Below are 17,577 nucleotides of genomic sequence, written 5' to 3' on the forward strand. Positions count from 1 at the left end.
CCAAATTATGCTTCAAAATCATGATTAGTCTGGCACAGAAGCAGATCAGCACCAATAATATTATCACGTGAATAGAATAACCACTTCAAAATTATTTAGATATATCAAATCTTTTTGCTGCACTTGTACAATACAATGAAAACACTAAAAACAAGTAAGGAATTACATAGGGCAATGTTTTTGGACAATTTATTTTCACTCTCCTCCTTGAAAACCTAAGCAATGTCTTCAAGGAATGGATAATCAATGTATCCAAGGACAGGGTCAGAGATATAGAATGTGTCTCTGTTGTACTTGTTGAGAGGAGCATTGAGCTTAAATCTCTTAGGCAAATCTGGATTGGCTAGAAAATGACGACCATAAGCAACAAGATCTGCATGGTTTTCAGCAATAGCTTTGTTCCCATCTTCCCTGTCATAACCACCAGCAACAAAAAAGTTACCCTTAAAAGCCTTTCTCATTGGCACAAGACTATGGGGACTTTCACACTTTTCTCCGATTGTCTTCATTCTCGGCTCCACCATGTGGCAATAAAGAATCCCATATTTGTTTAAGGATTTAACCATGTAAAGGCCCAAATCTTTTGGATTTGAGTCTCCAGATTGCATGTAGTTTGCAAAAGGAGATAGCCTTATTCCAACCCTGTCTGCTCCTATCTCATTAGTAACAGCTTCAACTATTTCAACGATTTTCGAGGGATCCACCATATTGATCCGTTCAATCATTCACTTGATCCTTCATAAATTGGTCAATTAGGAAACCATGTGCCCCATGGATCTCCACTCCATCAAAGCCTGTGTATAAGACAAATAATGACATTTTAATGAAGGAGCTATGTAATTACAAAGGTAACCATTTCATTTTTCTTTCATAAAGTACAAAGTACACTCCTTCACTCCCTTGTACATTTGACCAATCAAATATCATTTATCTTATAAAAATACATGGAAAGAACTTACCAGCTTCAATAGCGTTCCTTGCAGCAAGTCTAAAATCATTGACAATTTGAGGAATTTCCTCTATCCTCAGCCGCCTTGGAGGAGTGAAGTCTCCAACGTCAAATCCATTAGATCGAATTTGAGGGGTCAAAGGCCTATCAGAGGAAGAAAGTGGGGCTTGACCATTTGGCTGAAAACCTGTAGACAACAGTATAAAGAAAAATAAATATCCTAATAATTCAAATGAGCTTGATAAGAAATCATCAATCACTACTTAAAGAATTAGCTTAAAGAATTAGAAAAATGAGAGTCATGATCTGTTAAATTATTTGGAAAATGATCTTTCTTCTCTTCGCAAAGATTTTTTTTTTCTTCAAAGAAAAACATTTATCTAAAGAAGTAATTGAAAAGACCTTTCTTGATTTGAAAAACACAAGAAAAATAAAAATAAATAAGAGACAAAATTAATGCTTCTTTTGGATCAAGAAGGCATAATAGCTTCATTATGTGTTTCACATAGGGGTGTCAATGCTCAACCCAACCCGCGAACACGACACGAACCCAACACGGTTTTTTTCGGGTTAGGGTTGGGCCTTAATGGGTTTGGGTCATAAACGGGTCGACCCGAAAGCGACACGATAAGAAACATGTTATAAGCGGGTCAACCCGCTTAACCCGCAATAGACACGTTTGACACGCCAATTTATTTGTGTCAAATCCAAAATAACCCACTTAACACAATCCGTTTAACTCGTATAACAAATAAATAATTATTTTATTTTAGATTTTTCAAATACCTTTTATATCTAATATATATTTTAAATTTAAAAAGAAAAGTAAGTAATTACAAATGAGAAAGGTAATCTTATTTGTTTCATTAGTTATTATTACTCTTACATTATTATTATTTAGTTCTTGTCAAACTGTTGAGGCATGATCATATTTTGTAACTACTAATACTTTTTTTTTTTTTTTTGGCATAGAACTTGTACAAATGAAATTGGATGAGCTTGTGGAAGATGTTATGAACTTGGACATCAACAAAGAATCTATGAATAATAATCGTGGTCATAGTCAGGATTAGTCTACTATTTGCTCAAATTCTTTCAATATTGATACTTAGCATTTGGCGAGTTCCAAGGATATTATATTTTTGTTGAACTATGTTATTTTATTTTTGTTAAACTATGTTATTTTGAATTTGGGTTAAAGTGTTGCACTTCTTTTGGAGTGTAAAAAACTTATTTCTAGATGAATGTTATATTTTTATTGAACTATATTATTTTGAATGTGGGTCGAAGACATAAAGTGTATGCACTGGTTTTTGGGATGTAAAAAATAATAATTTATAGATGGATGTTATATTTAATATTATGCAGGTTGAAATGGGTTGTGTTACATTCGTGTCAACCTAACACGATTCGTTTATTAAACGTCCTTATTAACAGGTTGGGTTAGGGTTGAAGGATTCTGACACGATTATTAAATGGGTTGGGTTAGGGTTGAGCCATTTAATCTAATACCCCTACCTCGACACGACACGAACCCGACACGCTAACCCGAATTGACACCCCTAGTTTCACATGATTGTATAAATATTCCACTCCAAAAAAGGAAATTTCATGATCTTATTCCATTTAAAAAAGAAAAGAAAAGGAAAGCTCATTATCTTAGGGCGGTCTAACGTGCCAAAAAGTGGTGGTTGAATGTTTGTGACTACCATAGATATAGGACTCAATAATGATTTTGACAATTGATTTAGAGCAAGTGGTGTTTGCATATCTAAAACAAAACTACAAAGATTTTGAAAGACCAACCAACTAAAAGAACCATGTTTTTGAAAAAGTGGCATGCAACCATAATTATTAAACCCGGACCGAACATTGACCCGGTTTATGAGCCGGGCCACTGGTTCAACTAGTGGGTCACCGGTTGAACCACAGGTCAAATAATTTTTTTTTAAATAAATAAATATATATATATATATATAAGTTTTTAAAATCATAACATTAATATGTAAATTAAAAAAAGGGCATATGCCTAAAATAAACTCGCCATTATAATTAAAAATTAAGGTTCCCCAAGTAATGACATTAGAAATTTTATAAATTCACAAGCAAAATAAACGGATGTCATCATTTTGCAATAAAGTTTTTGTTAAATCAAATCTTGTTTCATGTCTTAAAATTTGGGATATTAGGGGGAAAAAAAAGCAAATCTCAAATGATGTAAACAAAAGAAGAGAGAAAAAAAATGTTAAAGACTTAAATATAAAGCAATAAACAAATAAAGCACAAAAAATGCAAACAAAAGAAGAGAAAAGAAGGTTTGAGAAATAAACTATGTGACATATACTGATATACTCATACCTATGTGTTAACTGGTTACGTGAAACTGAAAAGTGATATGTTGTTAAGTTATCATATTATCATACATTAAATAGTAAAGAAGTAAGAGAACAATACATTTATTTTTTCTTTAGGTTTTCTCTTATTTAAATTACCATATTATCATACATTAAACAGTAAAGAAGTTGTTTCTCAAAAAAAAAGAAAAAAGTAAAGAAGTTAATGGGGAGGGCCCATTAATGTAATTTTACACAATTCACAAACCCAATTGGGTTATTAAAACCTAGCTGGGTCACACAGTTTGCTTAAAACCCACTGGGTTTTACTAGTTTTGATTAGGTCTTATACTCATCCGATCCAATTGATGACCCGGACCAATCTATGTGCTAGGTTATTGGGTTACCAGTCCAACCGGCCGGATTTAATAACACTGCATGCAAACACCCAGTCTAGCCTTTTCTACTGAAATGACTACTGGTTCGTTTGGATTAAGGGGGAAAAGGGGGGGGGGGGGGGGGGGGGAGTTGAGTTGATTTGGCCTGGCCCAAAAATTAGCCTATTTTCAACTAACTATATTCTACTCCCCTCCACTTTCCCTCTTTCTCCCCTCAATCCAAATGGGCCCTAAATAACATTCTATTCAATGGTGATATAAAACAACCTTTTTAGCCAAAGTGACAACATCATCAACTTTTTGTCAAAGCAACTACTGCGATTCGATTTTGTTAAAGCAGGGTTTCACCTTATACGTATATATTAGATGCTAAAAAAATGACATTAACATATTAGACTTATAAAACAAGATGCCCCTTCCACCCTTCCACTGAGGCAATGATCACATGAAACCCACCTTGTAATAAAAAAATTCATTTATAGTAGAGTAGAAAATGCAAAAAATAACACCACTACATTGATAGATCAATAATTTTTCAAAATAATTATATTATTGCATAAATTTCCCTTACTCCCTATATCCAACAATGACCATCATTTTTTATAATTTACTCTCTAAAATGAGAGTGAAGCCAATTAATGCTCTTCCTCAAAAAGTATTTTTATTTTTCAAATGTGACAATCATTATGCATTGCAAGGAATAACATTCTACAGCACCAATGCATGGTTATTTCAGCAATCAATCAAAGCTTCCATCCAATTTGATCTTTATCAAACAGGTTCACTTGCAGTATTCCCTTTAGGATCAACAGAACTCAATAGTTAAGTAAACACAATATGGTATAGAAAACCCAAATCTACTCAATTCATGAATCATTTACTATAAAGTCTTTGTAATTTAGCATATTACAAAACATTCAACTCTCTCCATCTGTTACAAAAGTTCAATTGTCTACAATCAATATTAGAAGAGAAGATATAAAGGTGGTCTTAGTCAAAGGCAAACCTTGATTTGAAACCCTCCCCACATGCAAAATTTGACAAAAGAAAACTCCTCCTTTGGCATGAACAGCATCCACTATGGGTTTCCAGGCTTCAACTTGCTCTTTTGTCCATATACCAGGTGTGTCTGGATACCTTTACAATAGCAAAGAAACCTAATAAGTCATAAAAATTTTCAAGGCAAGAAAGGGAACCCTCAAAATGGAGATTGTCTTTCAATGGGAAACATGGTAAGAAATTGATTACCCTTGACAGTGTCAGAAACTCCAGTGGCTTCAGCTATTAGTAGACCACCTTTGGTGGTTCTCTGAGAATAATATAAGATAGCATGTGGTTGAGGAACATTGCCATAAGATCTCTGTCTGGCCAATGGTGCCAAAACAACTTTGAAAATACTAATTAAATGATAAATTGAGTAAATCAAGTAAGAAATCTTTCAAAATGAAGAAAGTAGTACCCTATAAGAATCAAATATATATTGCCTGTAGCAAAGTCGGGAAGAATAATACGATTAAGCACCTTTCTATATGCTATAATAGATACTAAAAAAAAAAAAAAAAAGGCAAGTAACAAATGAAACCAAATCAAACAATACATTTTTGAATGATTATGGCAGAGATAAGGTTTGAGAAGCTGAAGAAAAACACAAAATCAGAAAAATTCTGCAAATAATATAATGCTTTTCCTTGTGAGTAAACAAATAAATACCTAAATGAGAAAGAGTGACAGAGACAGAGAATGCTTCACTTGATCTACAACTTATTTTTTTCCCTTAGAGTTTGTTCATCCTTAAAGTACAACCATACTCAGTTTCAAGTTTAGGGCCTACGTTGTTTTTAATTCTTGTAACTCTCTTTTCAACCTATGTTTATATCATAAGCTTACCTTTTTCCAAGACCTACAAAGCTGCAGCAAAGAGCACTAAGTTTTTTTTTTTTTTTTGGTTGAAAGAAAAAAGATTGGCACTTAGTTTATGGCTTGTGCAATACATGCATGACCACGTTTTACTTCAAGAAAATACCAGAAAAGATAAGTAAGAAACAAAATGAAGCATGTAAAAACTTGGAACAATTAATTTGATGAATTTTTATGCACAGAATAAGGTGAATTAGTTCTGTTAATCACATGTAGTTTCAAGATCATCAAATGACAACATACAGCATTTGAAGAATGACTTGGGTACTATGGCAGGATATAGATGAGGGAGCCAAACTGGATTGCTTTTCATCATACAGAATGTGTAGTCATAGGTATCAACATAACACTGATAAACTGAAGGGTCTCATCTCCCCTCCCCAGCCCGAAAAAAGTCAGACCAAAATTGTTGAGTAATGATTTCATAACTATAGATTGATATCTTATATAATCAAAGCAACTGTAAATAAATGTCAGCTCGCTCATGATGAAGCTACAAATACATTACTTAGAGGTTCTGAAAACGCAAAGAATCCTGACAACCAACAAGGTGATCAGATACCTTAATCTGCAAATCTAAAACCAATTTACACAGTAGAGATGATTCACAATGTCCAGATAAACCAAATGCCAGATTTATTTTCCTTTTGAGATCAAAGGAAAAAATCATCACTAACAACTCATGAAATGAGCAGAGCTCAGCATGATGGTCGATGCAGTCCCAACAAAATTCATCAATCTTAACAGTATCAAAAATTAGCAAAGTCTCACACTTTTAGCAGATTAATATAGAGAATTCTTGAAAAAAATGTGTGATTTCTTGGTTAAACACAAAACAAACACAGATGTGAACTGACAAGAAAATGCTCAAAAGGGCAAGAGTGCTAACTAGCATCAGGTCCTCTAAAATTTTTAGCATTTAACACATCAAAAAGTTACTTTATCTATTTTAACATATTATTTTATATTACACTCTACATCACATTAAAATAATTTAAAACAAACCTCACCTGTATTAAAAAATTAACAAAACAAATATATTTTATTGTGGCCCCCATGTGACAAAGAGAGAGAGCTAGAGAGAGAAAGGGAGAGAGGACTTGGGATGAGACATGGGAGAGAGAAATTGAAGTAAAAAAAATACCAAAATATGTTTAGCACATATAAGATTTTATGCCCCTACAGTTCTAAATATGAAATTGTATTGTTCATCAATGCTAAATTTTTTAACATTTAGAACATCTGATGTCAGAGGTTTTTTGGTGTGCCAAATGCCAAATTTTTGGCATTTGGCACACCTAATGCTAGTGCTCTAAATAATCAACAGATAAAGTTTAGCTACAAAATTAATTATAACCTAAGGTTACAATCTTACTCAATATCTTCTTATTAGAGGTGAATTTTGAGAATTCTACCATTGAATTACATCTTCTTCTTATATCCGCTATGTTTGCAAAATTTCTAAAAAATTAAAGATCAATAGTTATGTCATCAATAAATTGTTTAAATTGTTTTTCAAAAAAAAAAAAAATAGTTATGTCATCAATAAATTGTTTAAATTGCTAGTTTTTATATTTTAAAATTATGAATAAAATATAAACTTATAGATCATATAGTATATAATATCCAATTAACAAAAAATTTAACATGTGTATTAAGATTGTAAAGAACATACAATTCAATGGTTAGATTTTCAAAATATGTAGTAATGTTTATTTTATTAAGTAATTACAACCAATTTTATAGTTAAACTTTGTCTATAATCGAATACGATTTCTTGAAAGTTGAAACCTTTGTAAACAAAACAATTCATCATCCCAACTGGGATATGTCACAATCACAAAAAATCAAAACCCATCACACATGCTAGCAATTCAGATAATACTAAACAACAACAAAAAAAAAAACAAAAAAAAAAGAACTTTGCAAGGTGTATTGGTATACCTATGGGAAAGGTTGAACTTGCCCAGTTTGTAAGGAGTAAGAAGAGGAATGGTGGGAGCTTCAGCAGCCATTTTCAATGATTCTATTCTATTCTATTCTTTCCTGTTGAATGCTAGTACTTTGCTAGTTTGCTTCTGTTCCTGATTTCAGACAAAAGTGGGAATGAAATGCTTGTTCCACCAATGGGTATTTATAGATTTGTGTCAAAAAAGTCTCCAATGATTCTATTCTATTCTATTCTTTCCTGTTGAATGCTAGGAGGATGGTTCCAAATCAATTGTACAATGATGTTTGCTCAAACGTTATTCATAATGATGTCTGTGCTGACGTTTGGAAATACTACACATTGAACCCTCAAAAAATGTTTGGTCGCCAATGTGGACCATGACCCTATGAACCATGTGTTCTGCTTCTATGAATAGCACCACTTTACGTCGGCAATAAATTTCATAATTTTTTTTTAAAATAATATTTTGAGAATACATATTGTGTTTTAGAATTTAGTATATTATTTTTACATCATATCACCACTAATTTTATTTTTTATTTCAAGAAAAAATAATTTTTAATATTTATTACTCATAATTTTATTATGAAAATATTGTTAAATTTGTTGTGTCATCAGTTGTTTTACTTAAAAAAGAGCAATCTTTGAGACATAAAATAGTTCACAATTATGTTTTATGAGATTTCTAGAATTTGGGCCAAAGAAAATTATTTTTAGCCCCCGTAATATAATTTTAGTCCCCTTTAAATAATAACAAAAATAATTCAAACGACTGTGGTGACCACAAAAAAAACATAATTAGTTCAAATAACAACAAAACATCTAGCCTATACAACAGCAAAAATTAGCCCAATCAACCAGAACATCACTTTAAAAATCATTATTTATCAAATTTGATCAAAAAATCTTAGATCTATTAATTATTTTTTATAAAAATAAATCCCTAAATTTATACAAATACCAATAGAATAAAGAGAGAATATTTCCTAGACATTGTCAATTGACTAATACACATTTATAAGTTATAAATTTATAATTAGCTCAACTGTTAAAGTCTCTGATGATTGAATAAGAAATCTGAAGTTCAATCTCCGCTTACATCAAAAACTTATTTGTGTTTTGATCTCGGGAACGGATGCTATAGGTTGATAAATTTATAATTAGTGACTGTTGTTGGATGGGTTGGAATCATTATTTTTTAACTTACTACCTTAATACTTAGTTTATTTTATCTATTTTGTCTTATCTATTTTATTGGGCGGTCCACTATTTTTGTGAGTCAAGTTTGTGATCTATGTCTCTGTGTTTTGAGCACTTTGGCATTGTTAAGGCTTACTAAATATAATTCCTCACTTGTTTATTTATTTAATTATTATTATTTTAGTTTGGCATTTTTTTCCTTTCTCAAAAAAATAAAAAATAGTTTGGCATTCTTTCCATCTGATTCCCCATATTGGACAGTGTAATTGCGGCTTTAGAAGACCAAACTTGCCTTTTCAATTTGAAAATTTCTATGGACAAACTCAAATCCATATTTTGTAACTTAGCCATTATCAAAATTTTTTTTATGGAATCCTGGTTGAAATCACACACACACACAATGGAATGATACGCGAATGTGGACACACAAAATTTGGCTAAATGCTAAGTTCATGTTCATAGTAAATGGATGTTTCTGTGCTATGCATCTAGGAGCGTTCCAAATTTTATTATCTACTTCTATGCATAGAAAATCCAACTAATTAAAAGTCCTTACTGCTAAAGGTAAGTTTCTGTATGTTATCTTTGAGGTGAGACTCCCCAAGGCCTCATGAGACTTAAGAATTTTCAATTTTTCCTCTTATCTCCTGTCTGATCTTCTATTACTTATTCTGAATTTCTGCACTACTGTGCAAACTTGTCATCTGTATGTCTGTCCTTTCTCCCATACTTATCCTTGAAGTGCTACAGCTTTGTCCAAAAACTCTAAACCTAACTCTATGCCGCTTTCAATCTTAAGATTGGATGCAATTGAAAAATATCATAGGTTTGCTTTGGATTTATTATTTATCTAGACCTGCTCCCAGCATCCTGAAGAACCTGAACTTATTAAAATTCAGAGCAATTGCTTCCCTAATTCACATTAGTGAACTTTTGTAGTTTAGTCTACTTCAACTTTATTATTGCTGTTGAGTTTGTCCCTCTGCTTCAAGATGGACAATATATGTTAGCAGCACAGGGATGACTGCAGAATGGTCTGTCAGTGATTTTGATATACTGGTTCCTGAAGATGTTGCTAGCTCTGGTGTTAGCTTTGATTGATCTTTGCACAATATATTCACCTTTTCATTTGGTAAAGAATAAGTAAATAGAGTAAGTAGAACCCATTACAGTTCTACTTAAACCACGTTATCATGTCAGAAACTGATTCAACACACCTACACGTGATAAGTGTTATGTATATGTTCTCTGAAATCCACAGATAATCCTCCTGACTTTCTTTGCTTTTCAACTATAAACATTGGAGCTAATCTCATGATGCCAATTGTCAATCATAAATTAACTTTTCCTAGATTCCTCTTGGTTGCCAAGAAACTGAGGAAATGCTATTTGCTAATCATGTGTATGTGTATAATTCCATTTGTAAACTCCACTTGTGTTTGTGCTTAATGTCACATATTTTATACACAACCTGTCTCAATCTTAGAAAGATAAGGTTGACAGCTAGTTTGAAATTTAGTCACAAGTGATTGAGTAGCCACTTATAATGGTTCACGCAGTCCTTATTTATGCCAAAAAGTAAAGGAGACTGAGTCCATTGTAACCAAAGCTGAAGCCAAAATCCCATACGCATGGTTGTCAAGTTAAGCAAAGAATCATTGCTTGTAATAGACAAATTATGCTTCAAAATCATGATTAGTCTGGCACAAAAGCAGATCAACACCAACAATACTATCACTAGAAGAGAATAACCACTTCAAAATTATTTAGATCTATGAAATCTTTTTGTTGCACTTACACAGTACAATGAAAACACTAAAAACAAGAAAGGAATTACATAGGGCAATGTTTTTGGACAATTAATTTTCACTCTTCTCCTTGAAAACCTAAGCAATGTCTTCAAGGAATGGATAATCACTGTATCCAAGGACAGGGTCAGAGATGTAGAATGTGTCTCTGTTGTACTTGTTGAGAGGAGCATTGAGCTTAAATCTCTTAGGCAAATCTGGATTAGCTAAAAACAGACGACCATAAACAACAAGATCCGCACGGTTTTCAGCAATAGCTTTGTTCCCATCTTCCCTCTCATAACCCCCAGCAACAAAAAAGCTCCCCTTAAAAGCCTTTCTCATTGGCACAAGACTATGGGGACATTCACTCTTTTCTCCAACTGTCTTCATTCTTGGCTCAACCATGTGGCAATAAAGAATCCCATATTTGTTTAAGGATTCAGCCATGTAAAGGCCCAAAGCTTCTGGATTTGAGTCTCCGGATTCCATGTAGTTTGCAAAAGGAGATAGCCTTATTCCAACCCTGTCTGCTCCTATCTCTTTAGAAACAGCTTCAACAATTTCCAGAGCAAACCGGCAACGATTTTCAAGGGATCCACCATATTGATCCGTTCGATCATTCACTTGATCTTTCATAAACTGGTCAATTAGGTAACCATGAGCCCCATGGATCTCTACTCCATCAAAGCCTGTGTATAAGACAAATAATGACATTTTAATGAAGGGAATATGTAATAACAAAGGAAACCATGAGCCCCATTGTTCTTTCAGTTTTCTTTCATCAAGTACAAAGTACATTCCTTCATTCCCTTGTACATTTGACCAATCAAATATCTTTTATCTTATATAAACACATGAAAAGAACTTACCAGCTTCAATAGCATTCCTTGCAGCAAGCCTAAAATCATTGACAATTTGAGGAATTTCCTCTATCCTTAGCCGCCTTGGAGGAGTGAAGTCTGCAACGTCAATTCCATTAGCTCGAATTTGAGGGGTCAAAGGCTTGTCAGAGGAAGAAATTGGGGCTTGACCATTTGGCTGAAAACCTGTAGACATCAATATAAAGAAAAATAAATATCCAAATAATTCAAATGAGTTTGATAAGACATCATCAATCACCACTTAAAGAATTAGAAAAAATGAGAGTTATGATCTGTTAAATTACTTAGAAAATGATCTTTCTTTTCTTTGCAAAGATTTTTTTTTTCTTAAAAAAAACATTTATCCAAAGAAGTAATAGACAAGACCATTATTATTTGAAAACTCACCCAAAAAAAAAATAAATAAATAAATAAGATGCAAAATTAATACTTCTTTTGGATCAAGAAGGCATGATAGCTCCATTATGTATTTCACATGATTGTACAGTACAAGATGGGGTTCCATAAATATTCCCCTCCAAAAAAGGAAATTTCAAGATCATGTTCCATGTCAAAAAAGGAAAGCTCATGATCTTAGGGCTGTCTAACATGCCAAAAAGTGGTGGTTGGCTGTCTGTGACTACCATAGATATAGGACTCAATAATGATTTTGACAATTGATTTAGAGCAAGTGGTGTCTGCATATCTAAAACAGAAGTACAAAGATTTTGAAAGACCAACGAACTAAAAGAACAATGCTTTTGAAAAAGTGATATGCAACCATCCACTCTAACCTTTTCTAGTGAAATGAGTAAAGAACATTCTATTCAATGGTGATACAAAAATGCCTTTTTAGCTGAAATGACAACATCATTAGCTTTTTGTCCAACCACCTACAGTGATTAGATTTTCTTAAAGCAGTGGGTGTCACCTTATTCGTATCCTAAAACAAAATGACATTAACATATCAGACTTATAATGGAAGATGCCCCTTCCACTGAGGCAATGATCATCATAAAAGGCCCCTGAAAGAAAAAATCCATGTATAGTAGAGAAGATAATTCAAAAAATAACACCACTACAATGATAGATCAATAGTTTTTCAAAATAATTATATTGTTGCATAAATTTTCCTTTTACTCCATGAATCCAACAATGATCATCACTTTTGCTTATTTTTACTCTCTAAAATGATAGTTAAGCCAATTAATGCTCTTCCTCAAAAAGTATGCTTCTTTTCAAATGTGGCACTCATTTTGCAGGGAATAGCATTCTACAGCACCAACGCATGGTTATTTCAGCAATCAACCAAAACTTCCATCTAATTTGATCTTTACCAAATAGGTTTATATGCAATATTTCCTTTAGGATCAATAGCAATCAATAGTTAAGTAGCACAATGAGGTATAGAAAACCCAAATCTACTCAATTCATGAATCATTTACCATAAAGTCTTTGTAATTTAGCATATTACAAAACATTCAACTCTCTCCATCCATTACAAAAGTTCAATTGTCAACAAGCAATAATAGAAGAGAAGATATAAAGGTGGTCTCAGTCAAAGACAAACCTTGATTTGAAACCCTCCCCACATGCCAAATTTGACAAAAGAAAACTCCACCTTTGGCATGAACAGCATCTACAATGGGTTTCCAGGCTTCAACTTGCTCTTTTGTCCATATACCAGGTGTGTCTGGATACCTTTACAATAGCAAAGAAACCTAAGAAGTCATAAAAATTTTCAAGGCAAGAAAGGGAACCCTCAAAATGGCGATTGTCTTTCAGTGTGAAACATGGTAAAAAATTGATTACCCTTGAGCAGTGTCAGAAACTCCAGTGGCTTCAGCTATCAGTAGACCACCTTTGGAGGTTCTCTGAGAATAATATAAGATAGCATGTGGCTGAGGAACATTGCCATAAGATCTCTGTCTGGTCAATGGTGCCAAAACAACCCTGAAAATACAAATTAAATGATAAATATAGTAAATCAAGCAAGAAATCTTTCTAACTGAAGAAAGTAGTACCCTATAAGAATCAAATATATATTGCCCGTAGCAAAGGCTGGAAGAATAATATGATTAAGCCCCTTTTCTATATGTTATAATAGATACTAATATATAAAAAAAGGCAAGTAACAACTGAAGCCAAATCAAACAATTCATTTTTGAATTATTATGGCAGAGATAAGGACAGATTCACAACTTCACCTGTGGATTGCTAAAATACAAACCATTAAATAAGGTTTGAGAAGCTGAAGAAAAACACAAAATCAGCAAAACTCTACTTATAATATAATGCTTTTCCTTGTGAGTAAAAAAATAAATACCTAAGTGAGAAAGAGTGACAGAGGCAGAGACAGAGAATGTTTGATTTGGTCTACAAATTTTTTTTTTTAAAGAGTTTGTTCGTCGTTAAAGTGTACAACCATATTGTCATGTATTAAAGATAAATTTCACAAAATGCAGCACTTGAGTGGGGGAGGAGAACCTCAAGGATTCTATAGGTCCTTCAACTATGACAAATTATCCATCATTCATAGATAATTTGCTATGCACTTGAAATTTGAAAATACTTAGTTTCAAGTTCAGGGCCTACGTTGTTTTTAATTTGTGTATGTCACTTTTCAACATATTTCTATATCAAAAGCTTACCCTTTTCCAATACCTACAAAGCTGCAGCAAAGAGCACTAACTTTACTACTGTTTTCAAACATAAAACTTAACAACTCTAATGAGAGCATTTTGGAAAGAACGTAAGTATATCTTTGTGTAGTATGAACTTTGAAAGTGGCTGCTTCATGACATTTCAACCCTTATTGTATCCAAATCTAGCCTAGGCTTAGTGTAAAATAAGTTAAGTAAGAAACAAAATGAAGCATGAAAATGGAGAAGGAGATATTACAGATGAATGATGAAATAGTAAAAACTTGGACCAAATAATTTGATGAATTTTTATGAACAGAATAAGGTGATTAGTTCTGTTAATTACATGTAGGTCCTAGATTATCAAATGATAACATAGAGCATTTCAAGAATGACTTGGGAACTGTTCTAGGATATAGAGGAGGAAGCCAAATTGGATTACTTTTCACCATACAGAATTTGCGGCCATACTTATCAACATAACACTGATAAATAGAAGGATCTCATCCCCCCTCCCCAGCCTCAAAAAAGTCAGACGAAAATTGTTGAGAAATGATTTTATAACTATAGATTGATATCTTATATACTCAAAGCAACTGTAAATAGATGTAAGCACTCTCAATCTCATGATGAGGCTACAAATACATTACTTAGAGGTTCTGAAAACACAAAGGATCCTGAGAGCCAAGGTGATCAGATACCTTAATCTGCAAATCTAAAACCAATTTACACAATAGAGATGATTTACAAAATCCAGATAAACCAAATGACAGATTTATTGTCCTTTTGATATCAAAGAATCATCACTAACAACTCATGAAATGAGTAGAGCTCAGCAAGACAGCTAATGCAGTTCCAACAAAACTCATCAGTCTTATCATTATAAAAATTAGCAGAAGTCTCACACTTGTAGCATATTAATATTGAGAATTCTTGAAAAAATGTGTCATTTTTTGGTTAAACACAAAACAAACACAGATGTGAACTGAAAAGAAAATGCTCAAAAGGGCAAGAGTGTTATGTAACCGAAATATATTATCATAAACTACGATTTTTTCAAAGTTGAAACCTTTGTAAATAAAAAAATTCATTAACTGGGATATGTCACAAACACCCTTTTTTTTTTAAACAAAAATCGAAGTCAAACCAAAAAAAACCAACCAATAACATGTGATTTCATCCCAAAAAAAAAAAAAAAAAAAAAAAATCAAAACCCATTACGCATATTAACAATTCAGATCATATTAAACAACAAAAACAAAAAAAGAAAGTACTTTGCAAGGTGTGTTGGTATACCTATGGGAAAGGTTGAACTTGCCCAGTTTGTAAGGAGTAAGAAGAGGAATGGTAGCAGCTTCAGCAGCCATTTTCAATGATTCTATTCTATTCTTTCCTGTCGAATGCTAGTACTTTGCTTCTGTTCCTGATTTCAGACAAAAGTGGGAATGATATGCTTGTTACACAACTGGGTATTTATAGAAATGAAAAAGCATTAAAGATTTGTGTCAAAAAAGACTCCAATAAGCTAGCAGGATGGTTCCAATTCCAACTGTTACGGGACAACGAAGTTTGCTTTAAAAAGGGAAAAAAGGTATTCATAACTTTTTTCACAGTGCCTGATGTCTGTGGTGACGTTTGGAAATACGTGGCTGTGGATGGGAATGGGGTCTACAGACTCTACACTGTACATTGAACCCTCAAGAAAAGTTTGACCACCAATGTGGACCATTGCCTTATTTATTATTATTATTAACCATGTGTTCTGTTCTATGAATGACACGTCCACAATCAAAAGACACGCCCACAATCAATTTCATAATCTTTTTAAAATAAATTTTTTTGAGAATATAGATTGTGTTAAGATTTTAGTATATTAGTTTTATGCTATACTCGTTTTTATTTTTTATTTAGTAAAATAATAATTAAAAGTGAGATAAAGATAATATCCTAATTTTTAGAATCTTTCATCATATAAGAATTGATAAAAGCTACTTTTATTAATTCTCATATAATAAATTACTCTTATAGTATATAAAAAAAAATCTTGAACGCTTAAAATTTATAAACATTTTTAAAATTAGTAAATTATTCTTTTAACTTGTTTGTATTTTTAAATTTAAAATTATTTAACCAAAAAATAGGGATATTTTAGAAAATTTAAGAATTTGTGTAAGGATATTTTAGTATGCAAAATGATGAAACTCAAACAAAAAATTATATTATTAATAGTATAGATGAGATCACTATTAATTTTACTTTTTATTTAAAGAAAAAAATTATTATATATTATTCATAACTATGACCTCAAAAATTATGAAAATATTGTTAAATTTGTCATGTTATCAGTTGTTCTACTTAAAAAGGAGCAATCTTGGAGACATAAAACAGTTCACAATTTTTTTTTATAGCTTCTTAAGGCGGTAAATTAGTATGTGCAGCAAAAAAAATTTAAAATATTTTTCTTAATATGAACAACATATTTTTTATTTTGAAAGAAAATTGGAATTTGCCAACTTTTTTAAGGAAAAAAAAATATTTATTTTTGGAATGTAGGGACAGAACCACCCAAGGGGGCCATGGCCCCTCTAGATTTTTATTTTTAAAATTACAAGTATATATGTTTTATGAAATTTTTAGAATTTGGGCCAAAGAAAATTATTTTTTGCCCTCATAATATAACTTTTTTCACCTTTGAATAATAAGAAAAATATTCTAAACGACGGTAGTGACTATAAGAACAACAAAATTAGTTCAAATAACAACAAAATATCTAGCCTATTGTGGGGCCCAGCAATTCGTGGACCAGGCCCATTTGCCCTTAGAAAGTCCGAGGGCCCAATCCGAGGAGAACTGTGGCCCAAGCTCCATGACGCCGAGCACGGACCAATTTTTGGGAGGCAGCCGAGGACAGTCTAGTCCTCGGCAGGCCCATAATCCGCCCAGAATAAAGGGATAAATTCGTAAGGAAATCCAAAATACCTTGGGGCGATTACCCTAAATACCCTTCTGGATAAGGCCCAATGCCTGGCAAAACCGTACTCTACAGCTTTATCAAGTCATCCCCAACAATTCCGGGATTAGACTGATGGGACCAATGTCAGTATTTGTAAAGACTGACCCTACACGTGGACGAAGGACATCGAACGCACACTAGTATAAAAGAAGAAGTAAGTGGATCTAGCAAGGGGGGGAGAAAAAAAAGGAGACTTCATGAGGAAGATCGCCGGAACGATCCATGCACAGAACAGAGAAAGTCCTCCGTTGGACAGCCGGAAAGGACCACAAGGGTCCTCGGATCAAGTCCGAGGATCCCATTCTCAGAGGTGGCAGTATGGCGGGGCTTTAAACGTTTAGGCCCAGTCCATTTTCCACAGGGATCTTTCTGAAATCCAGACCGGACCATTCCCCCGTGACCAAGCCCAAGCTTTTCAAGCCCACTCTCTACAAATCGTATTGTGAGGGATCTCTCCCGCGTGAACCCGAAAATGTCACTGGGCCGCGCAGGAATCGTGTCCTTACAATTGGCGCCGTCTGTGG

The 17,577-nt window shown here is 33.0% G+C and overlaps 1 protein-coding gene and 1 pseudogene across 1 annotated transcript; both read right to left on the reverse strand.

Annotated features, from left to right (window-relative positions):
* Nucleotides 1–60: 60 nt before the first annotated feature.
* LOC115960183 lies at nt 61–7,621 on the reverse strand (annotated as a pseudogene).
* A 2,859-nt stretch (nt 7,622–10,480) lies between these two features.
* LOC115960180 (12-oxophytodienoate reductase 2-like) lies at nt 10,481–15,606 on the reverse strand. Its single transcript, XM_031078947.1, has 5 exons — nt 15,337–15,606; nt 13,211–13,351; nt 12,969–13,099; nt 11,408–11,584; nt 10,481–11,227 (listed from the first exon to the last, which is right to left on the reverse strand). The coding sequence occupies exons 1-5, from the start codon at nt 15,405–15,407 to the stop codon at nt 10,635–10,637; spliced, it is 1,113 nt and encodes a 370-aa protein (XP_030934807.1). The 5' UTR covers nt 15,408–15,606; the 3' UTR covers nt 10,481–10,634.
* Nucleotides 15,607–17,577: the final 1,971 nt, after the last annotated feature.

Source organism: Quercus lobata, chromosome 9, assembly GCF_001633185.2.
Source record: "Quercus lobata isolate SW786 chromosome 9, ValleyOak3.0 Primary Assembly, whole genome shotgun sequence".
Taxonomy (NCBI): domain Eukaryota; kingdom Viridiplantae; phylum Streptophyta; class Magnoliopsida; order Fagales; family Fagaceae; genus Quercus; species Quercus lobata.